This window comes from Ranitomeya variabilis, chromosome 2 (genome assembly GCF_051348905.1).
Source record: "Ranitomeya variabilis isolate aRanVar5 chromosome 2, aRanVar5.hap1, whole genome shotgun sequence".
NCBI lineage: Eukaryota > Metazoa > Chordata > Amphibia > Anura > Dendrobatidae > Ranitomeya > Ranitomeya variabilis.
In genome coordinates this window covers 277,648,042-277,673,471 of record NC_135233.1, presented here as the reverse complement: position 1 = coordinate 277,673,471, position 25,430 = coordinate 277,648,042, and the positions used below count along the sequence as shown (strand labels likewise).

General features: G+C 41.8%; 1 protein-coding gene across 2 annotated transcripts in view; it reads right to left on the bottom strand.

Moving 5' to 3' along the window:
• Nucleotides 1–1,250: 1,250 nt before the first annotated feature.
• Nucleotides 1,251–25,430, bottom strand: part of LOC143805527 (G-protein coupled receptor 143-like) — a 59,933-nt gene continuing 35,753 nt past the window's right edge. The window contains exons 6-9 of one of the 2 annotated variants that reach the window (XM_077284999.1): nt 24,751–24,859; nt 24,524–24,635; nt 2,976–3,210; nt 1,251–2,184 (exon numbers count right to left, since the gene is read on the bottom strand). In XM_077284999.1, coding sequence (XP_077141114.1) covers nt 2,126–2,184; nt 2,976–3,210; nt 24,524–24,635; nt 24,751–24,859 — 515 coding nt within the window. In that variant the 3' untranslated portion in view covers nt 1,251–2,125. Of the gene's footprint in view, nt 2,185–2,306; nt 2,426–2,975; nt 3,211–24,523; nt 24,636–24,750; nt 24,860–25,430 lie in introns of those variants that run through there. The other variant, XM_077284998.1, reaches the window with a different exon arrangement.

Sequence of the window (25,430 nt, the reverse complement as noted above, 5' to 3'; positions counted from 1 at the left end):
ACAACCAACATCTTTTGTAACATTGTGTGATGATTTACCCTCTTTTAACAGTTTGATAATCCTCTCCTTTGTTTCAATTGACATCTCTCCTGTTGGAGCCATGATTCATGTCAGTCCACTTGGTGCAACAGCTCTCCAAGGTCTGATCACTCATTTTTAGATGCAGACTAACGAGCAGTTCTAATTTGATGCATGCAGGTATTAGTTTTGGGAATGAAATTTACAGGGCGATTCCATAATTCTTTACCTCAGAATTGAGCGACTCCATAATTTTTCCCCTATGCTTGGTTAAAAAAAAAAAAGTAACCATTACTGACTACCACATTTTTTGTTCTTGATTTCTTTTAGTGTTTCTTAAAGCCAGAAAGTTGGCATTTGAAATGACTTGTTTTGTGCCATGTCTGTGATTTGCTTTTTTTCTACAAAATTAAACAACTGAATGATCATCCTCCAAGGCCGGTGATTCCATAATTTTTGCCAGGGGTTATAGATCGCTCAGGGAGCACCTGAAGCTGCAATGGTCTGCGTAAATAGACTATATAATGACCGCCAAATCAAGAAGCTGATCAGTGGTCAGTTAGTGCCCCAGGTCGGCCCGTGTAAATGAACCTTTAGAGCGGCTCTCAGAGAACATAGCAGCCAAGCTGAGTGTATCGGGGAATCAAGAGAGAAGTTAGCTGGACAATTGTTACGTAGCATATAATATTCTATTTGTATGAGGCCTTTACATATTGATGATACTACAGAGAAGATTTGCATTGTAATTTTGCCTAAAGATAAAGAAGACAACACATTGTTTTTTAGTTCATTATGTTTAAAAGGTCAATCCAGTTTTTCTTAACAGGGCACCCAAAAGTAAAAACGTGCAGTCCACGTTTTTGCTTTTCCCCCCCCCCCCCTTTTATGACCACATTCAACCTTTGATCAAATCAAAGTTAACAGAGGGATTTGTGAGAGCGCAGTATCAGCACGTCATGGGGCCATATAAATAAGGAGATTTGGCCAGAGTAATGACTGACTAGATCTGCTGTGTTTTGTTGGCTGATTATATCCAGTACAGTCAAAGGTGAGTTTAGATGAACTGTCCAGGCAAAATTGATACCCTGCATGATGCAGGGGCCTAGGAACCGTGCATGATACTGGCATCAAAACGCCAACAAAGGCACACAAGGCATAACTCATGCACCAGTCCTCAGACTGTTCTTTATGTCTCTATCTGGTAGCAGATCTTGTTTTTACTCATATAACAAGAAGAATGGCCACACTGTTTGATGCTGTAAATTTATTATGCCAGTTCCATTCTTGTTCTACATTCACAGTACGTCTCCCATCTGGTAAAACATGTTCAGTCTCTCATTGCAAATGATGAAAGGGGCAATAACACATGAAATTTCACAAACATTTATAATTCATATGTATTTAGCCAGCTGATGAAAAATGTATCCTCCACCCCCCCATGGCCCACACTAATAAAAGGCTGTGAATGTGTAGACTGACCTGCGATATATGCGATTCAGTCTTTTGTTTCCATGACCTCATGATTTTCACATTTTATTACACCAATTTAATATCTACATCCCGGTCTCATGAAACTCGCCAATAAATCCAATAAATTGAGATATTAAAAGGACTGACCATCAGTGTTAAATTCCCATTTTTTTTCTTTTTAAACACATTCCATGAATTAGATTTTCAATTACAAAAAGGATGAAGTACCTAAAACTAATCACATTTATGGGTCTTCTACATAACTGCCTAGACAAACGGTAGCCACAATAGACATTGATTGGCTGCTATGAGCAAAGTCTTTTTCATAGCCACACATTTTCTATAAATGTCGTTTGAAGTGTAATAGTTGGTCAGTCCAAGTCCAAAATCTTTCTAAACAAAGTACAATTTTTTGTCTCTTTATATGTATTGACTGACAGAGCCCAAGTCGCACATCAGAACCTCATCCTATTGATCTTCTTAACTAACCTTGTACAATTTAGAAAATAAAAAGCTAACTTTTTCACAGAGATCGTTCTGAAAAGCAGGCAGCTACAATTTTTCCAGATAAATCTAAATGTGCATTCAGACATTTGGAGTCCGGCGTAAGTGTTTGGAACCATCTTGAAGAGGCTAGTTAGTGTCGCATCCCTAGGAGACGTACTGCATTTATTTCCAAGGCAGAACAATTCAATTCTGGAGAGAAGCAGAAAGATTACACACATTAATTGAATATCCCATATTATATATACATACATATTATCACGGAGAGGATAAAAAAACCCCACATTTTTTGGAAGATTGGGAACAGACCCAAAAGGAGCCCATTAGGACTAAGAGGCCGCTTGCTTTTGTTAACCAGCACATGTCTCAGATCTTCCTTCAATTGAGTGTCCGTTAGGGAGTAGCTGTGCTTTGATGGGGTTTACGAGCTGTGCTAGAATATTTAAAAAGGTAACCTGTCGGGAGAATCATGTTCATGTACAAAAACCAATGAAACGACTGAATGTACAAAAACCAATGAATGAATTAATACTGGCTGCACATTTGCAGCTATGTATTCTTTATATGAGACATTTTGGAGAAAAAAAATACTTTGGATATTGTGTATTAGCTCTTAGAGAACTGGGTGATGACATTCCCTTTGTCAATTTATACAAGCAAAACAATGCTGTACTCTAAAACTACAGAGAGGCAGGAAAATAGTGGGAGCGGCAGTGCCCAAGTGGGGAACAGCCTATGATCTATTAATTTACAACAGCAAGACATACAAGGATCAAATGGATACAGATCCTTCATCACAGCTCCAATGAGGACCTCATCTGATAAGTGGAGGACCTTTTCTTAGTCATACCTGGAGCATGGACCTTTAAACAATACCTCTACCAGAAAGCAAACCTGCATCCGCTCATGCTTGCAAATTTAGAACACTAACTCAATATTCATTACTACAAAATATGATGTCTAGGCCCCAATGTTCTGCTTACCCACAGAGGAACCAGAGTCCATCAGTTGTACTTGTAACATGTTTGGGAAGGACTGTGCAGACTGTGGTCTTAATAAATGATTTTCTTCTTCTGCTAGACCTGAATCCTCCCTATCTGGCCTTTTTCCAGAAGGTGCTTCTTCAGCTCCACTGCTCCGAGTAACACAAGCACCAGAACTCCTCCAGCCAAAAAAAGCCAGGGAATGTACGCAACAAAACATGGGATTCAAAATACCCTGAAAAACAAAGATCACCATTGTTTTTTTTATCTTTAAACCACCAACACAGCACATAACACTGCAGCAGTATGAAGAACATAAATCCATAAAGAAAGTGCAAGACCACATGACATAACGATCTACAAATCTGGCAGGTAAGCTTAGGTTCCAGACAGGCTATAAGTCAATAGCAGATGTATGCAGTCACTTACATTTGCGGCATACATTCAGCAGGTAATTTCAAAATTTCCAACCAAATGTAATGCCGAATGTGATGTGAACCCAGTACAAAAGTTTACAATATGATACACAATATGGCACACAAGATGGTCTACTGTATTTTAGAAATGTTTCTGTTAGAAAGTCCATTTACCCCTTAAAGAGGCGCTTTTACCAGTTTGAGAATTTTAACCTGACCAAATCATGGAAAAGTGGCTGCAGAGCTGAGTAAAACGCAAGGGAAAGAACCCAATAGCTTAGAGAAGGTACGTGGCTTGTATAAGCCACGTTATGACGAGTCTGATCTCCTCATTAATCTCACTGCAATGCCTGAGAATAGGGAAGAGCCGATTGTGATTACAATACCTTTCATCTCATGGCAGTCAATATGGCGGGGAGAAAATTCAGAAGAGCTGAGCATTGTCTCACCACACACACACACACACACACACACACACACACACACTCTGCCAAGGCAGCTCTCCTGATGACAGCTGACACCCTGCGGTATCAGCCCTGGCCTTTTTGGAACTGATTGGGCCAGATAAATCCCTTAAATACTGCTGTCAATTGCGACAGTGGTATCTAAGTGGTTAAAAGAGCGTTAAAAGACCACCTACAAGCTGGATTGACCCCCTGTGACCGTTATTGTGGGTGCAGATCATTGCCATGGTATTCTGAGGTTATCTGGTGACCCCAGGGTATGGTGGCCTGTAAGATCTAGCTATAAGCAGAGTCTTAGGGTACCGTCACACTGAGCAACTTTTGAACGAGAACGACAGCGATCCGTGACGTTGCAGCGTCCTGGATAGTGATCTCGTTGTGTTTGACACGCAGCAGCGATCAGGATCCTGCTGTGACATCGCTGGTCGGAGCTAGAAGTCCAGAACTTTATTTCGTCGTTGGATCACCCGCTGTCATCGCTGGATCGGTGTGTGTGACACCGATCCAGCGATGTGTTCGCTTGTAACCAGGGTAAACATCGGGTTACTAAGCGCAGGGCCGCGCTTAGTAACCCGATGTTTACCCTGGTTACCATTGTAAATGTAAAAAAAAAACAAAAAAAAAAAACACTACATACTTACATTCCGGTGTCTGTCACGTCCCTCGCCGTCAGCTTCCCGCACTGACTGTGAGCGCCGGCCGTAAAGTAAAAGCAAAGCACAGCGGTGACCTCACCACTGTGCTTTACGGCCGGCACTGACACAGTCAGTGCGGGAAGCTGACGGCGAGGGACGTGACAGACACCGGAATGTAAGTATGTAGTGTTTTTTTTTTTTTTTACATTTACAAAAAGCAGTTTCGCCACTAAAAGTTTGCGTTAAAACAAAAACACACATAATTGGTATTGCCGCATTACGTTAAACATGATAAAATTAAAAAAACAAGCCAAAAATGTCACTTTTTCATCATACTGACACAAAATATTTAAAAAAAATGTGATCAAAAAGACAAATGTACCGGTAAATAAAAAGTAATTGTACAAATGAAAAAAGCCAGACTCTCCCACAAAAAAGCAAGCCCTAAAAAGGCTCATTAGGGAAAAAAAATTACAGCACTCAAAATATGGTGATGCAAAAACAAATCAATTTTTAAAAAAATATTGTTTTTTTAGTGAGCAAAAGTAGCAAATCATAAAAAAAAAAAAAAACTACGGTATATAAATCTGGCATTGCTGTAACTGTACTGAACCGAAGAATAAATCCATCTTATCACTTTTACCGCACAGTGAACGGCACAAAAAATAAAAAAAATTGAATTGCTGGTTTTTTTTCTTCATTCGGTGTCTACAAAAATCTGAATAAGACCGGCGTCACACTAGGCGTAAGACAATACGGTCCGTTTTTTTACGGCCGTAATACGCAGAAATGTTCCCAAAATAGTGATCTGCATCTCATCCGTAGGCAGGGTGTGGCAGCGTATTTTGCGCATGGCATCCTCCGTATGTAATCCGTACTGCGATATTTTCTCGCAGGCTTGCAAAACCGTCATCTAATGGATATATGGGCTCAAATGTTCGTTAAAACACACACACACATATTATATTATACATATATATATTATACATACATACACACACACATACGCACACACACATATATACATACCCATATGAACTCGAGCGTGGGAAAAGTTCATATGAGGACATCCAGCAGAGGGCGCATCACCGCGACTCAAGGTAACTACAGGACATCCCCCTGCATTCCATTCATTCACAACATTTTACAGACAGGAGCACACCTGCATTAGCAGAGCTCCTGGGTGTAAAATAAAATGATTTAACCCCTTCAGATGGATTTACATCGTGGGACGTGACTGAACGACGGAAGGTATGTGATAGTGGTGATTTTTTATTTTTCCTTTTTTACAGAACAAGGGTCTTCAGGTGGATTAAGAGTATAATAAAATATTACAACACCCTGTGTCTTTATTTCATTAAAATACTTTTTAATAATGTGTGTGTGTTTGATTAACCATTTCGTACTATTGGATTAATAATGGATAGGTGTCATAATTGACGCCTCTCCATTATTAACCTGGCTTAATGTCACCTTACAATAGCAAGGTGACATTACCCCACATCCCACAGCTACACGGGAATGGGAAGAGAGAGGCCAAGTGCCAGAATAGGCACATCTTCTAGATGTGCCTTTTCTGGGGTGGCTAAGGGAAGATGTTTTTAGCCAGGTGGTCCAATAACCATGGACCCTCTTGTAGCATCCACACAGTGTAAGGAATTTAAGAGAGAGTAAGCTTTAACTGTATTTTATTCTTCTCCTCTTTTCCTCCAGCACACAACATAACATCCTCTCTTCAGGCTATAACAGAAACTGAAACTAAACTCAACTCCCGCCTTCACTTTCTTAAAGAGACAGATCTAATTCTTATACATTACATCATCCCCTTTTTTTTTTTTTAAATATATATATTAACAACCTAAAACAAATATTGACAATGCAACAACACGAAAATGTCCAAGAAAACCCATATGTCTGTATTGTCTAATTCCCCCTTTTTTAAAATTATATCTCTTCAATAAGTCTCGATGGAGCCCTTCTTTCCCGTGTAGGGTAATGTCTGGGTTCATTGGGGGTGTCCAGTGCTGACGGATCAGCCACCTCTTGTTGGTCCTCTCCACCGTCGGGTATCAAATCTTCCACTGGTGGGAGTTCATTACCATTGTTCTGCAGTATGATTTTAAAATGTGAGGAATTTCGAGTGATGGAGTGTCCGTCTCGTTCAGCTGTGACCATATTGCCTTTTCTCTCAGTAACATTATATTTTGCAGGACTATATACAGCTGAGGTTTTGTTGGTTGATTTTTGACACACAACAACCATATCCCCTCTTTTGATGGCACATGGCAGTGCCCCTCGCCTTCTGTCTGCATAATGTTTCATGGCTTGCTTGTTAAAGAAATCTGTTGATCGCACTGAAGAGTCATTTGGTAAGGGATGACTGGTCACATCAGGGATCCGTGTACGAAGAGTTCTGCTGAACATTAGATGAGATGGAGCAGCATTAGTGGTGGAATGTGGCGTATTGCGGTAATTGCGCATGAATTTGTATAGTGACTGTTTCAGTGGGGTGTGCTCCAGGCTAGCTGCCTTGATTCGTTTCCCCATGGTGCGCATGAAACGTTCTACAATTCCATTAGCTTGCGGCCAGCAAAGTGTGATCTTTCTGTGATTGAACCCCAAGTATTCAGAAAACTGTGCAAACACATGTCCATTGAATGGAGGTCCATTATCTGTTTTGACCACTCTTGGAATGCCATATGCAGAGAATATGTCGTCCAGTTCTGGTATGACACTATTAGCAGACGTTGAAGAGATGAATTAAATGACAGGGTATCTAGAATATTCATCAATTGTTACTAGAATGTATTGGCCATTTGGTAATGGTCCATATATGTCGACTGCCACTTCCTCCCATACAGCAGTGGGTAACGGAGACATTTGTAATGGCTCTAGAGTTGACGATGGAGTAATTAATTGACAAGTGGAGCAATGTCTAATCTTCTCTTCCACCAATTTATCCATATTTGGGAACCACACTTTTTCTCTGAGTAAGGGTACCGTCACACAGTGCAATTTTGATCGCTACGACGGCACGATCCGTGACGTCGCAGCGATCGTATGATTATCGCTCCAGCGTCGTAGACTGCGGTCACACGTTGCAATCACGGCGCTGGAGCGATGCCGAAGTCCCCGGGTAACCAGGGTAAACATCGGGTAACTAAGCGCAGGGCCGCGCTTAGTAACCCGATGTTTACCGTGGTTACCAGCGTAAAAGTAAAAAAAAAAAAAAACGTACATGCTCACCATCTGATGTCCGTCCGGTCCCTTGCCGTCCGCTTCCTGCTCTGACAGATCCGGCCGTACAGTGAGAGCAGAGTGCAGCGGTGACGTCACCGCTGTGATCTGCTCTCACTTTCCGGCCGGCAGACAGTCAGAGCGGGAAGCGGACGGCAAGGGACCGGACGGACATCAGATGGTGAGCATGTACGGTTTTTTTTTTTTACTTTTACGCTGGTAACCACGGTAAACATCGGGTTACTAAGCGCGGCCCTGCGCTTAGTTACCCGATGTTTACCCTGGTTACCAGCGAACGCATCGCTGGATCGCTGTCACACACAACGATCCAGCGATGTCAGCGGGTGATCAAGCGACGAAAGAAAGTTCCAAACGATCTGCTACGACGTACGATTCTCAGCAGGATCCCTGATTGCTGCTGCGTGTCAGACACTGCGATATTGTAACGATATCGCTAGAACGTCACGAATCGTACCGTCGTAGCGATCAAAATTGCACTGTGACGGTACCCTAACTTTTTTGTGCCAACAATTCCTAGATGACCTTCGTGTGCTATCTGTATGACTAGGTTGCGCAAGGCCTTAGGTACAACCAGTTTGGTACCACGAAGGATGAGTTGGTCTTCAGTGACTGATAATTCCTCACGTACATTTGAAAATAGTTTTAACTCCTTCAGATCAATCCCATCTTCAGGAAATGTTTTCTTTTGAATTTCATGCCACCTTCTGTTTTGGATAATTTGTATTAAGGCACAGAGTGTCTTGTCACTTGTTGTTGTATTCACAAACTGATCAACAGAAAGTGCTTTTGGCATGGCATGAGCTGTAACAAAGTGGATGTATTCTTCAATGGAGGAATGCACAGGTAAATCATCATCCGTAGGATGTCTTGAGAGATAATCAGCCGGATTGCTGCATTTTCCAGGTTTGTGAACAATTTTGTAATTGTAGTCCTGTAGACGTAGACCCCTTCGTTCAATCCGTGCCGGCATTTTAGCTCTGGGATTTCCAAAAATTGTAAGGAGAGCTTGATGATCTGTGACAATAGTGAAGGGAGCTCCATAGAGAAATAAGTGAAAGTGTTCACATCCCCAGACGACTGCCAAGCTTTCTTTTTCAGGTTGCGAATACTTTCTTTCAGTGCTTGTTAAGCTTTTACTTGCATAAGAAATTATGTGGGGACTTTGATTGTCATCCTTGTATTGTGCTAAAATTGCACCCAGTCCCACGGGACTGGCGTCCACAATCAGTTCGGTTCGAAGAGCTGGATCAAAATAGGCCATGGTGGTTGTTGAGCAGAGTTCATTTTTAATTGTTTCAAAAGAGGCCTGACAGTCTTGGGACCATTGAAAAGCGCAATTTTGTTTCGTGAGTTCCCTTAATGGAGTGCTGATTGTTGAAAAATTTGGAATATATCTAGCACAGTAGCTTGCCATTCCAAGAAAAGAGCGCACTTCACTGGCATCCTGTGGAATTGAAGCTGCTCTGATGGATTCCACTTTCTTGGGATCAGGTCGTACTCCATCCGCCGAGAAAATGTGACCATAGAACTCCAATGAATTTTTATCAAAGTCGCATTTTTCTTTGTTTAATGTGAGTCCAGCAGAGAGCAGACATTCAAAGATAGCATATAGAGCACGATTATGCTCAGCTTGAGTTTTCCCAAAAACCAGTATGTCATCACTGTAATTAAAGGCATTTGGAATATGTTGAATGACGCTCCTTATCGTATCTTGAAAAATTTCCGCTGCTGAGCAGACCCCAAACGTCAATCTTTTGTATCTTCTGAGATCCACATGGGTGGAAAATGTTGTATCTGGATTCTGGACTCAATTCTAGTTGATGATAGCCCTTATTAAGGTCGAGCTTTGAAAAAACGGATGCTCCATTTAATAAATGAATAATGTCATCAATTGTGGGTGAGATGTGTCTTTCCCTTTGAATAGCAGTGTTGGGCAGGCGCATGTCAACACACAGTCTCACCTGCTCTGGAGTCTTTGGTTTTGGAACTACAACAAGTGGAGAGACCCACGGAGTGGGACCAGAAACAGTTTCTATGACATCATCATCCATGAGTAATTGGAGTTCCTTTTCTACCTTCTTTCTCAGGTGAAATGGAATACGCCTGTGAGCCTGGGCTACTGGACGAACACTGTCATCCACATGAAGATGCACTTGAGAGTCCTTTAATTTTCCTAATCCACTAAATAGGGAGGGAAAACTGTTCACCATGGCTTGTACATCCAGGTCCGCAGGGTCGGTTATGGTATGAACAATCTGGATGAGTCCTAGCTTCAAGGCAGTGTGATAGCTGAGAAGACAGCCTCCTGATCCTTGTAATGTGTGAAAAGTGGTTTTCTGCCCATTTTCTTTATAGCTAAGTTCAGCATCAAATTGTCCCATTGTAACTAGACGTGTTTTAGATCCATATGGAAAGATTTTAGTCTGCACTTGCTGTAAGACTGGCTTTGTTTTCAACTGTTCATAAGTATTGCTGTCTATGATATCCACCGAAGCTCCTGTATCTATTGTAAAGGTGATATCCGTGTTGCAGGTGGTGAGTATAATACATGGAGACTGCACTGAGCCAGTGACAGAAGTTGTGAACACATAGTTCTCAGCCACAGACATTTCTTCTATATCCTGATTTACCATTTTTATATTTGCAGGCTTTGTCATTGGCAGAGGAGACTTTTTGGGTGCTGATTTGCAGACAACTGCAAAATGGTTCCCTTTTCCACATTTAGTGCAAGTTTGTCCTATAGCTGGACATTTGTTCATGTGATGAGGGAAATCTTGTCCACATCTATAACATTTCTTCTGTTGCGGGGCTTGCTTGCCTTGTGCACTGTTATGTTTGAGATTATGCACATGTAAATTATCCCCATTCTCCATTGCAGTTGCCTGATGATCTGCTATCTCTATAGCACGGGCCATCTTGAGTAAATCATGCAGAGAGAGATCCTGCTGCAGAGCTTTACGCCTTATGTTATTAGATGAGCAGGTGACAATTACTTGAGTTAGGATTTTATCATCTACGTCAGTAAATGCACACCCATGTGCAAGTTCTTTTAGCCTGGGTGACATAGGTGTCTATGGATTATTCTGGAAGCTGCTTAGCAATCCTGAACTTGTATCTTTCATATCTGATGTTTTGTTTAGGGTTGAAGTAGTCAGTGAGAGCTTTGGAGCAGTTGCTGTACATGTCTGTCTCCGCTGCTGGTAATGTGCTGTATATGTCATAGACTCCTGTGCCCGCACAATGCAGGAACACGGCTCTTTTTCTGTTCTCCTCTTTTATATCTATTGCTTCCAGGAAATTCTCAAACCGATTTAACCATTTTCTCCAGTTATGAGAGAGATTAGTAACATCAGTCATATCAAACTGTGGGAACGTGTGCAAGTATTCAGCCATGATGGAGTCTCTCAGTGGCGCTGGCGTGTGAAGCGGTAAAGCAGGGGTCAGTACTCACAGTAGCAGGTAATTCAATCCCATCCTCGTCGCCAGTTGTAGCATCCACACGGTGTAAGGAATTTAAGAGAGAGTAAGCTTTAACTGTATTTTATTCTTCTCCTCTTTTCCTCCAGCACACAACATAACATCCTCTCTTCAGGCTATAACAGAAACTGAAACTAAACTCAACTCCCGCCTTCACTTTCTTAAAGAGACAGATCTAATTCTTATACATTACACCTCTCTAGGCTATTAATATCTGCCCTCAGTCACTGGCTTTACCACTCTGGCAGAGAAAATTGCGCGGGAGCCCACGCCAATTTTTTCCACGATTTAACCCTTTATTTTACAAGCCAGAGAGCCCAAATTTTGCATACACACACTACTAACATTGGTAGTGTGGAATATGCAAAAAAAAAGGGATATGAGATGGTTTACTGTATGTAAACCATGTCTCATATCATGTCGGGTTTGTGAAGGAGAGAGGATTTTTTGCGCAATACGCTGACAAACGCAGCATGCTGCGATTTTCTACGGCCATACAATACCGTATATTACGGATGCGTAATATATGGCTGATAGGAGCAGCCCCATAGAGAGTCATTGGGCCGTGTGTAATGCGTATTTTACGGACGTATTTTCTGCGCTCATACATCCGTAAAACTCGCTAGTGTGACGCCGACCTAAAAAGTGATAACTTTTCTTTTATATTCCCCCACAATGTAATCACAAATCTCCAACCACAAAAATAAGCCCTTACACAGCACTGTGACACAAAATAAAAAAAACGCTACAGCTCTCATAATATGGCGACAATTTTTTATTTTTATTTTTTTACAAAAAAAGCATTTTTACTGTGTAATAGAAGCAAAACAAACAAAAAAATACCAGAGATATATTCTAATATAATTTACTATAATCTATCATAATCTCTCTCTCTATACATATACACATACATACACACACATACACATGTACATACACACAGTACAGACCAAAAGTTTGGACACACCTTCTCATTTAAAGATTGGTCAAAGCAGTCATCAAAGCAAAAGGTGGCTACTTTGAAGAACCTAGAATATAAGACATATTTTCAGTTGTTTCACACTTTTTTGTTAAGTATATAATTCCGCTTGTGTTAATTCATAGTTTTGATGCCTTCAGTGTGAATGTACAATTTTCATAGTCATGAAAATACAGAAAAATCTTTAAATTAGAAGGTGTGTCCAAACTTTTCGTCTGCAAAGATAGATAAATATATATATATATATATATATATATAGCGCATCGTGATTACTCACTAATCCCGCCCCGTGCACAGTAGCTCCACCCCCACCACATTATCACACACAATCCTGCCCCCACCACGTTACCACAGATAATCCCGTGCCCCTACCACACACAATCACGCCCCCCACCACATTACAACACAATACCGCCCCCCACCACATCACCACACATAATCCCGCCCCCAACACATCACCACACTATTGTTATTAACTTCATTTTAAGTTAATTTACCACCTGCGTAAGCGCTATTGAATGTTGTCATTATTTACTTTAGTTTAATCACCAGCGGCGTTAATTAGATAGCAATGAGTGTGCCGAGCGTTAGCTGGCCGGAAACATCTAGTATAATATATGCATAATATATATATATATATATATATCTCAACAATGCTACGCACTTGGGAGCGATGTGAGGTATCACAGGAACCACATCTATTTAAAAGTCCTCCTGGTTTATTGCAGTCCTCAAACCACATCACAGGAATAAAGAAATTATATATATTTTATATTGTACAATATTTGTGGTATGTCCTGATGAAGGGGTCACCTGAACCCTGGAACGCGTAGAATAAACCACGTTGAAACCTGTACAATTTTTGGAATTCTTCTTGCGGCAACGCGGGGATGATCCTTTTTTCTCCTACCTAAGGGTACGTGTCCATGTTCAGGAAACGCTGCGTGTTTGACGCAGCGCTGAGCCGCAGCGTCCAAAACACAGCGTCCAGATGTTGTTACAGCATAGTGGAGGGGGATTTAAATGAAATCCCGTCTCCACTGTGCATTAAAAAACGCATGCGGAATTCCGGCAAAAACGCACATGCCCTGCGTTTTTTCAGAACGCAGCATGTTGATACAATGAGCAAAACACGCAGGAACACCGCAGGTGACCTGCCAGTGACCTCAGGTGCATTTTTGGTCAGGATTTTACCTGCATAAAATCCTGACCAAAGCCTGAAGCAAACCTGACCGTGGACACATACCCTTAGGCCGGCCTCACACTAGCGAGTTTTACGGACGTATGAGCGCATAAACTACGTCCGTAAAATACGCATAAGGCTACTTTCACACTAGCGTTAACTGCAATACGTCGCAAATGCGTCGTTTTGCCGAAAATACGCATCCAGCAAAAGTTCTTGCTGGATACGTTTTTTCGTCATAGACTAACATTAGCGACGCATTTGCGACGCATTGCCAAACGTCGCGTCCGTTTTGCGACGCTTGGGCGTGTGGTAGCGGACCGTCGGGAGAAAAAAACGTTACATGTAACGTTTTTTGCTCCCGACGGTCCGCTTTTTCCGACCGCGCATGCGCGGCCGGAACTCCGCCCCCACCTCCCCGCACCTCACAATGGGGCAGCGGATGCATGGGAAAAGTGCATCCGCTGCCCCCGTTGTGCGGCGGAGACCACGCTAGCGTCGGGAACCTCGGCCTGACGCACAGCGACGGGTTGTTCCCGATGCTAGTGTGAAAGTAGCCTAACACACGGCCCAATGATTCCCTATGTCCCAGCTCCTATCAGCCGGCCGTATTTTACTGATCCGTATTATACGGTCTTGTACGGCCATACAAAATCGCAGCATGCTGCGTTTGTCACCGTATTGCGCAAAAAAAAAATCGTCAATGAAAGTCTATGGGGGAGAGAAAAATACGGATTACACACGGACCAGCAGTGTGACCTGCGAGAAATACGCACCGGTGTTAGAGAGAAAAGTTGAGTTGCGGTGATGCGCCCTCTGCTGGATGTCCTCATATGAACTCGAGCATGGGAACTTTTCCAAGGCTCCAGTTCATGAGGACATCCAGGATAGGGCGCCTCACCGCAGCTCAAGGTAACAACAGATCACCCAGCTTTCCTTTCAGTACCCTGGGGTTTACAGACAGGAGCGAGTGTTTTAGCACAGCTCCTGGCTGTAAAATGATTTAACCCCTTCAGATGGATTTACATCGTGGGACATAACGACGGAAGGTATGGAATATTGTTGTTTGTTTTTTTAACTTTGTTTCAGGATGATGGTCTTCAGGTGGATTAAGAGTCTAATAAAATATTACAACATGTGCCTATATTTCATTAAAATACTTGTAAATAATGTGTGTGTGTTTTATTAACCATTTAGTACTATTGGATTAATAATGGATAGGTGTCATAATTGATGCCTCTCCATTATTAATCTGGCTTAATGTCACCTTACAACAGCAAGGTGACATTAACCCTTCATTACCCCATATCCCACCACTACACGGGAGTGGGAAGAGAGTGGCCAAGTGCCAGAATAGGCACATCTTCCAGATGTGCCTTTTCTGGGGTGGCTGGGGGCAGATGTTTGTAGCCAGGGTGGGCAATAACCATGGACCCTCTCTAGGCTATTAATATCTGCCCTCAGTCACTGGCTTTACCACTCTGGCTGAGAAAATTGCGCGGGAGCCCACGCCAATTATTTTTCGCGATTTAACCCTTTATTTTACAAGCTACAGTGCCCAAATTTTGCACATACACACTACTAACATTAGTAGTGTGGAATATGCAAAAAAAAAAGGGATATGAGATGGTTTACTGTATGCAAACCATGTCTCGTATCCTGTCGGGTTTGGGAAGGAGAAATGAGAAGCCGGCAATTGAATTACCGGCTTTTCACAAATATCGCGCTGAATTAAATATAAATACAGAATATATATATGTCTCAATGAGATAGATATATATATATATATATATATATATATATATATATATATATATATATATATATATATATATATACACATATACACACACACACACACACACACACTGTATATATGTTTTAACGAACACTTGAGCACATAAATCCATTAGATGTCGGTTTTGCAAGCCTGCGAGAAAATATCGCAGTACGGATGCCATACGGATTACATACGGAGCATGCCATGCGCAAAATACGCTGACACACCCTGCCTACGGATGACATATGGATCACTATTTTGGGGACTTTTCTGCGTATTACAGCCGTAAAAAACGGACCGTATTTACATACGCTGATTGTGAGGCCAGCCTTAGTGTGTGTTTCAATCAGGTCCTGCACTGACCTGTGGATCTGCAGCAGCCGCCATTAATATATGTCCTTCCTTCAATCTCACCAGGTGAGTAGTTCTCTTGGTGGGCAACTTTGTGTAACGTTTGATAAGACCCTATTTGCGCTTTTGTGTCTCCCTCTTTTCTCTGACTCATTATAGTGAGTGGGTGAGTTTCCACCTGAATCACATTTTTGTGGTATTTACACGGAAACCCCTGCGTAAGTACTCAACGTAGACCACTAGAATGTAATCAAACCTTAAACTGAAAGCAATAAAAAAAAAAAAAAAGTTATGTACCTCAAAATGTTACCAATAAAAACCCTAATTTACCCTGCACAAAACCAGCTGCCACTCAGGTCCATCATCGGTCACTGGACCTATAGGGGGTTTCCAGGTTACTGGTAGAACAAAGACTCTGGAAAAGCAACATGACTCCCACCCTTTCAAATAAAATCCAGTGAAATCTGAGCTCCCAAATGCAAATGCCCCCCTCCTGAGCTCTACTGTGCCTAAACCACAGTAAGTGGACACATGTTTGGCATTATTGTAGTGGGCACAGACAACTTAACTTACTGGGTGTGTGTCTCCAGGAGCACAATATATGGGGGTGCTACACTGTATGGGGACACAATGTATGGGCAATAAACTGGCAGATTTGCAATTCTCTGGAAAAAAAAAGCCTGGCTGGAGGTTACAAAATATTCACTGTAGCCGTAGATAAACTAATTGATAGGTGCAATTTCTACAATGGGGTCACTTTTGGGGGTTTTCTGCTGTTCTGGCACCTTTTGGGGCTCCACAAATGTTGCCTGCAAACTATTCCAGCAAAATCTGTGCTCCAAAAGCCAAATGGCGCTCTTTCCTTCTCACCCCTGACGTGTGCCCAAACAGTTTCTGACAACACATAGGGAATCACTGCGTTTGGAAGAATTTGCACAATAAATTGTGGGTCCAGTTTCACCTATAAGCCCTTGTGTAAGCAAATCTGTCTTCTAAAAGCCAAGTATCGCTGCTTCCCATATGATCTCTGTCATGTGCTCAAACAGTAGTCGGTGCTACAACAGTATTTTAGTGGGAAAAATGTATGGTATTTCTTTCTTTTCACATCTAAATGCTAAGTTTTGTGAATCATCTGTAGGTTAAAAATGCTGAGTCAGTGGGGGGTTTCTGCATGTCAGGGGCTCTGCAAATGTGACATGGCATTCACAATCTATTCCAGACAAATTTATGCTTCAAAAATCAAATAGCGCAGTTTCCTTTCCAAACCCTGCCGTGTGCACGAACAGCAGTTTTTGACCACATATGGAGTATCTTCGTGTTCAGAAAAAAAAAATTGCTTAAAATTATGGAATCCGTTTTTTCCTATTATCCCTTGAGATTTTGGGCTAAAAAATTTTAGCAGAAAAAACGTAATTTTTGTTTTCACACTTTAAAAAGTTCTGTGAAGCACCTACGGGTTCAACAAGCTCATCACACCCCTAGATAAATTCCTGATGGGTATAGGTTTCCAAAATGAGGTCACTTGTGGGGGTTTCTGCTGTTTTGGTGCCTTATGGGCTTTACAAATTAGACATGTAGTCTGCAATCTATTCCAGCCAAATTTACATTCCAAATACCAGATGTCGCTTCTTCCCTTCCGAGCCATACTGTGTGTCTAAAGAGAACTTTCTGACTACATGTGGGGTATTGCCACGTTCAGTAGAAAGTGGGTCACAAACTGTGTGGCCACTTTTTCATGTTACCTCCTGCAAAAGTGAAAAACTTGGGGCCAAAGCAAAATTTGTGTTAAAAAAAATAAATAAATAAAGTAGCAAGTAGTGGGGTCCCTTTTTTTCACTATACCTTGAACAAAACCTGACTTTCTTCAGGAAATCCGCTCGCGTTTTTATCACTTTTTCACGCTTTTTTTGACGGATTTTTCACGTTTGTTCCCCGGAGCTTCCCAATGCAATTATTTAGTGGCAAAAACGCGAAAAATCCGCAAAATTAATGAACATGCTGCGTTTTTTAGCACGATGCTTTTTTTCATGGAAAATACGCAGCATGTGCACAAAAATTGCAGAATGCATTGAAATGATGGGATTCTTAATGTAAGTGGGGGTTTTAGCGTTTTTCCTGCGGAAAACGGCCAAAAAACTGTGAAAAACACACGAAAAATCCTGAATGTGTGCACATAGCCTAAGTGAAAAACATGGGGCTAAAGCAACATTTTAGAATGTGAATTACAATTTTTTCTTCATTTGACTTCGCATTAATTTCTGTGTAGCACCTGAAGGGTTAAAAAATTTCCTGACAACAGTTTGGAAGTTTTCGAGGGGTGCGGTTTTTAAAATAGTCTCACTTTTGGGGAGTTTCCAATATATAGGCCCCTCAAGGTCTATTTAAAGCTGAATTTGTCCTTAAAAAGAGACAGGTTTTTTTTATTTCTTGAAAAAAAATAGGAAAATGCTACTAAACTTTTAACCCTTGTAACATCCTAACAAAATAAAAATGACGGTTGTAAAATGATACACATGTAAAAAGTAGACACATGGAAATGTTATTTTGTACAGCATGACTAACTGGTTTAATGATATAAAAGTTGAAAGTTTGAAAATTTCAAAATTTTGGCCGAAAATCCAATATTTTCACAAATAAAACGCAAAACATATAGACCCAAATTTACTACCATCACGAAGTACAATATGTCCCGGAAAAGGCATTTCAGAATCAGTGGGATCCATTGAAGCGCTCCAGAGTAATATTTACACAAAGATACAGTGGTCAGATTTCAAAAATTTGGCCTGGTCATTAAGGTTAAAATAGGCTCCGTCACCAAGGGGCTAACATGTTCAAACTGGTGAAGGATCCTCTTAAGAATTTGCAACCCCTCCTCCACACAAGAGCAAAACATGTATGTTTTTATGTTAATGTTACAGTCTGAGTCTTTCTAGATTTGTGTTTTGGTAATATTATGATGCACAAACATGTACGGTATATTAATTTTTAGCGTAGAAAAAAAAAAAGTAATTCTGAAAAATATAGAATTCTAGAATATACATCACCTATCCCAGTGATACGACTGCAATATTTTAGCAAATCTAAAAAGGGACCTTTTACACAATGTAGTGACCTGGTGAAAAAAAAAAATGTTCCTATTGTAAATCTTCACAGTGTTCAAACAATTAAAAGTTTGTAATTGCAGGCAATTCATCTGCCCACGTACAAAGACCCTTTTGTATTGCCTTACATCCACCTGGACAAAGATCTGGTCTTAAAAATTAATATACAATTAACACAATGGTCTGACCTTAGGCCATGTGCGCGAAAAAAACGCTTACATATGCCTCCTATTACTTACAGGGTATTCCGCATTTTTTGTGCAAATGTTGCGATTTTTTCCGCGAAAAAATCGCATCGCGGAAAAAAAAGCAACATGTTCATTAAAAATGCGGAATTGCGGGGATTCTGCACACCTAGGAGTGCATTGATCTGCTTACTTCCCGCACGGGGCTGTGCACACCATGCGGGAAGTAAGCAGATTATGTGCGGTTGGTACCCAGGGTGGAGGAGAGGAGACTCCTCCACGGACTGGGCACCATATAATTGGTAAAAAAAAAAGAATTAAAATAAAAAATAGTCCTATACTCACCCTCTGATGGCCCCCGAAGTGTTCCCGCCTCTCCGGTGCATGCTCTCTCTTCCGTTCCTATAGATGGTGTGGTTCAGGTCCTGTGATGACGTCACTGTCTTGTGATTGGTCGCGTGACCGCTCATGTGACTCACGCGACCAATCACAAGCCGCGACGTCATCACAGGTCCTGAACCACACCGGCATCTATAGGAACGGACGCCGCTGAGGAGATAGTCTGGGTGAGTATAACCATTTTTTATTTTTTTTATTATTTTTAAACATTCTATCTTTTACTATAGATGCTGCATAAGCAGCATCTATAGTAACAAGTTGGTCACACTTGTCAAACAGTATGTTTGACAAGTGTGACCAACTTGTCAGTTTTCCAAGCGATGCTACAGATCGCTTGGAAAACTTTAGCATTCTGCAAGCTAATTACGCTTGCAGAATGCTAAAAAAACGCAAAAAAAAAAATGCGGATTTCTTGCAGAAATTTCCTGAAGAAAACCGGAAATTTTCTGCAAGAAATCCGGACGTGTGCACATACCCTATGTGTTATTGTCTACTTAACCAGCTGAGATAATTGCTGCTGAGATTACAACTCTCCTATCATTTGTTTACAAGTCTGATAAAAGAAGAACACCAGCTGATTAGAGGAATGGTAAATGGTCATGTTCTTGCTTAAGCAGGACAGTAAATTTACTATCAAAGCAAACAAGGTAGATCCATTTACAAATATGAATATTAAGGACAAGAGGTGATGTAATACAAAACACCTAAAGCTGGACATAAACATCAGATACCTATTCCTACCGAACACCCTTAGGCCCCTTTCAGGGTATGTACACACGTCCGGATTTCTTACAGAAATTTCCTGAAGAAAAGCGGAAATTTTCTGCAAGAAATCCACATTTTTTTTTCGCTTTTTTTTAGCATTTTGCAAGCATAATTAGCTTGCAGAATGCTAAAGTTTTCCAAGCGATCTGTAGCATCGCTTGGAAAACTGACTGACAGGTTGGTCACACTTGTCAAACATACTGTTTGACAAGTGTGACCAACTTTTTATTATAGATCCTGCTTGTGCAGCATCTATAGTAAAAGATAGAATGTTTAAAAATAATAAAAAAAATAAAAAAAATGGTTATACTCACCCTCTGCAGACAGCCGATATCCTCAGCGGCGTCCGTTCCTAAAGATGCCGGTGTGGTTCAGGACCTTCGATGACGTCGCGGCTTGTGATTGGTCGCGTGAGCGGTCACATGACGGTCACGCGACCAATCACAAGACAGCGACGTCATCACAGGTCCTGAACCACACCATCTATAGGAACGGAAGAGAGAGCATGCACCGGAGAGGCGGGAACACTTCGGGGGCCATCAGAGGGTGAGTATATCACTATTTTTTATTTTAGTTCTTTTTTTTTTTTTACCAATTATATGGTGCCCAGTCCGTGGAGGAGAGTCTCCTCTCCTCCACCCTGGGTACCAACCGCACATAATCTGCTTACTTCCCGCATGGTGTGCACAGCCCCGTGCGGGAAGTAAGCAGATCAATGGACTCCTAGATGTGCGGAATCCCCGCAATTCCGCATTTTTAATGAACATGTTGCTTTGTTTTCCCGCAATGCGATTTTTTCGCGGAAAAAAATGCAACATTTGCACAAGAAATGCGGAATACAGTGTAAGGGTATGTGCACACGTCAGGATTTCTTGCAGAAATTTCCTGTAGAAAACCGGAAATTTTCTGCAAGAAATCCGCATTTTTTTTTTTTTATTTTTTTTTTTGCATTTTTTCCCCGTTTTTTTTTTTAGCATTTTGCAAGCGTAATTAGCTTGCAGAATGCTAAAGTTTTTCAAGCGATCTGTGGCATCACTTGGAAAACTGACTGACAGGTTGGTCACACTTGTCAAACATAGTGTTTGACAAGTGTGACCAACTTTTTACTATAGATGCAGCCTATGCAGCATCTATAGTAAAAGATAGAATGTTTAAAAATAATAAAAAAAATTAAAAAATGGTTATACTCACCCTCTGCAGACAGCAGATATCCTCAGCGGCGTCCGTTCCTATAGATGGTGTGGTTCAGGACCTTCAATGACGTCGCGGTCACGTGAGTGGTCACATGACCGGTTTCGCGACCAATCACAAGACAGCGACGTCATCGTAGGTCCTGAACCACACCATCTTTAGGAACCGAAGCGGCAGCATGCAGCGGTGAGAGGCGGGAACACTCCGGGGGCCATCGAAGGTGAGTATAAGACTATTTTTTATTTTAATTCTTTTTTTTTACCAATTATATGGTGCCCAGTCCGTGGAGGAGAGTCTCCTCCACCAACCAACCGCATATACCAACCGCATATAATCTGCTTACTTCCCGCATGGTGTGCACAGCCCCATGCGGGAAGTAAGCAGATCAATGCACTCCTAGGTGTGCGGAATCCCCGCAATTCCGCATTTTTAATGAACATGTTGCTTTTTTTTCCGCGATACGAATTTTTCACGGAGAAAAATGCAACATTTGCACAAAAAATGCGGAATACACTGTAAATAATAGGAGGCATATGTTAGCGTTTTTTTCGCGTTTTTATAGCAAAAATGGCCTCACACATCAGGTTCCGTTCTAGCAAAAGCACTGTCCGGTTTTGTCACAGACAAAAAACATAACTTTGTATGTTTTTACCAGATGCCGGACAAACTTTTCGCCAGATCTGGCGAAAGACGGACGAAACGTGAGGCCATATGGCGCTAATACAAGTCTATGAGAATGAAACGGATACGGCGGCAGCTTTCGCCAGATCCGTTGTTTTCAAAATATGCCGGATTGAATTTTTGAAAACAACGGTTCTGGCGAAAGCTGCCACCGGATAGGTGTCGATCACACATACTGCGTCTGATTTTGGCCTGAAGATTATATTGTTCTCCATGAGATAAACAGCTGGCTGACTCATCAGTCGGCGGCTTACTCATAGAGAACACAGGAGCACAGTAAGGCTGGGTTCACATTGAGTTAATGGTGTCCGTTAGACGGACTACCTTACAACGCGGCATAAACGCGGTGTAACGTAGTCAGTTACGGCCACCATTGACTGCAATGCCGGACGCATCGCTAGCGCACGCCCACAATGGCCATGCGCTAGGGATGTGCTGTCATTGAGTGACGGACCCTGAGACGCGGGCTGCAGTGTTTCCGGGTCCGTCACTGCTAGCGCAGATAGAGCTACCAGATGCTCTATCTGCGCTAGCGCGATGTAAACGTCGGCACTTGCGTTACAGCAGCCCGTTAGCGTATGTGCTGAACGGGCTGCAGCTAACGCAGTGTGAACCCAGCCTAAGACGAGATGGCTGTCATAAACGAAGGGCCAAAGCATTCAGCAGACAGACATCTAGTGTGTATGGCCAGCTTGAGTTTTCATCTACACTGGCCAATAATTGTGAATTCCTTGGAATGCAAGTTACAGGATTATCAACCTGTTTAAACTGGTCACCAATCAGAAAAAAACAAGCAAAATACTCAGATGGGTGAAAAGATAATAAAAAAAACTTAGGGTACCGTCACACAGTACCATTTACATCGCTGCGATGGCACGATTCGTGACGTCGCAGCGTCGTATGAGTATCGCTCCAACGTCGTAGACTGCGGTCACACGTTGCAATCACGGCGCTGGAGCGATGCCGAAGTCCCCGGGTAACCAGGGTAAACATCGGGTAACTAAGCGCAGGGCCGCGCTTAGTAACCCGATGTTTACCGTGGTTACCAGCGTAAAAGTAAAAAAAAAACAAACAGTACATACTCACCATCTGATGTCCGTCAGGTCCCTTGCCGTCTGCTTCCTGCTCTGACTGAGATCCGGCCGTAACAGTGAGAGTAGAGCGCAGCCGCGACGTCACCGCTGTGATCTGCTCTCACTTTCCGGCCGGCAGACAGTAAGAGCGGAAAGCAGACGGCAAGGGACCTGACGGGCATCAGATGGTGAGTATGTACGTTTTTTTTTTTTTTTACTTTTACGCTGGTAACCACGGTAAACATCGGGTTACTAAGCGTGGCCCTGCGCTTAGTAACCCGATGTTTACCCTGTTTACCAGCGAACGCATCGCTGGATCGCTGTCACACACAACGATCCAGCGATGACAGCGGGAGATCCAGCGACGAAAGAAAGTTTCAAACGATCTGCTACGACGTACGATTCTCAGCAGGGTGCCTGATCGCAGTAGCGTGTCAGACACTGCGAGATCGTAACGATATCGCTACAACGTCACGAATCGTGCCGTCGTAGCGATAAAAATGCCACTGTGTGACGGTACCCTTAGTTTCAGCAGCACATTTTCCTGGGGAAAATTTTTTTATATAATTATATTATTTATAATCAGTCACTTCTTTTTCTGAGAACTGGTATGTCCTGTTCAAAGCAGGAAATATACAGCAGAGGAAATAAGTATTTAACACGTCACCTATTTTCTCAGTAAACTTATTTCTAAAGGTGCTACTGAATTCTGGTAAGAATTTTATGTCAATAACAACCCATTCAATACATACAGGCAAATAAATAAATCAAATCATAGATGATGTCCATAAATTACCGTAAATCATGTGTAATAATGAGAAAGGACACAAGAAAAAGTATTAAATACAAAGGAAAAAAAAAAAGGTGCAAAAAGCCATAGAAAGTCATGAAACCAGCTGAAATCTTTCAGTAATAAGAAAGCAATGCTGTCAATAGCAACTTTAAAAATAAATTTACTTAAACTGGGGTCGTGTTCAATACTTCACCCACTGTATCTGCCCTCAGGTAGATAGTATCCAGCATTTTTCTGCATGATCCTAAAACAGTCTTTTAGAAATCCTACAGAAAACAAAAGGGTTAATCTCATATTGATCAGCTTAATATTTGGCTGCTGTCTGACCAAAGCCCTACCCTGTTAGGGGCCCTATACATAACAGACAGCTGTTAGCAAAAAGCAAAATGATGGTTCAGCTGATAATTCGGCTAGTAGTTCTCTCCCTGACTCCTCCATAGACAGGAGCGCTCAGCCTGCCGAGAAGTCCTTTGTTCTGTACGAGAAAGCCACTAACTGACTCCTGGTGGTGGCATCTCTCGCGGAGAACAAAATGATCGGCAGGCCAAAATCCGAAATGCCAGATCCTTATCTTCCCTGGCACCAAGGCCATGAGGCCCCCATAGACATTAGACAGGTGGCTGATCTAGTCATATCTGGGGGTTTGGCAGACATTAGTCCATATAGAAGGTCCCTGGCAAAGGGCAGAGCTTACCATCTTTTCTCCTACTGCAGACAGGTCACAGTAGAGAGGCTTCTGCGGCAGCCCTTTATCTGAGACTATAATGAAGTATATAGTGAACAAGGGAACGTGGCATGTACAAATGTTTTTTGTTACCATTATGACAAAAGTCGTGACTGCGGCCAAGTATAGCTGTCGAGGAGGCTCTGATGTTTCGGATACTTCAACAAGAAGCAGCATGAAGTCACAAAGTACGTTCCCCAGCCAGCTGTGGTAGGCAAAAAGAATAAGGCAATGAGAACAGTAAGAGCATAGTTGTTTTATTGTTATTTATTTATTGAAATAAAAAGCCATTTTTACATATTCAGGACTAAAACACTTACCAGACTATAAAAGTACCACTGATCTGGAAGAGTCTTCTGCATAAGGTGTGCTTCTTATATCGCTCACAGCAAGTGTAGGCCCCATACTGCATCTTAAGGACAGCAGGTACTGAAAGACAAAGGCAGGTAAAAGAAAAAAAGAAAAAAAAGAAAAAAAAGAAGTAGACATAAAATGTTTCTTTTACACTTTAGAACTATTCCAGTTCACAAGCCAAGCGACAGTTTAAAAAAAAAGTTGTAGGAGATTAGAAAAACCCAGGCAGCATTACACTACACGATTGTCGTCAACGAGCGTTCCTAGGAATGCTCATTCCTTGATAGTCGTGAAGACAAAGGCTATGTGCACACGTTGCAGATTTGCCTCTGGAATTTTTTGTGCGGATTCTGCATCTCTTGGCAGAAAACACAAGTACGGATTTGATGTGTTTATTTATGCAGATCTTGTGCGGATTTACTGAGGATTTCATGCGTTTTTACCCCTGCGGATTTCTATAATGGAATGGGTACAAAAAACGCTGCAGATCCGCACAAATAAATGACATGCTCCTTCTTTCAATCTGCAGCGTTTTCCGTGCGGAATTTAACGCACCATTAGCACAGCATTTTTTTTTCCCATTGATTTACATTGTACTGTAAATCACTTGCGGATCTGCAGCGTTTCTGCACGGAACAAAACGTTG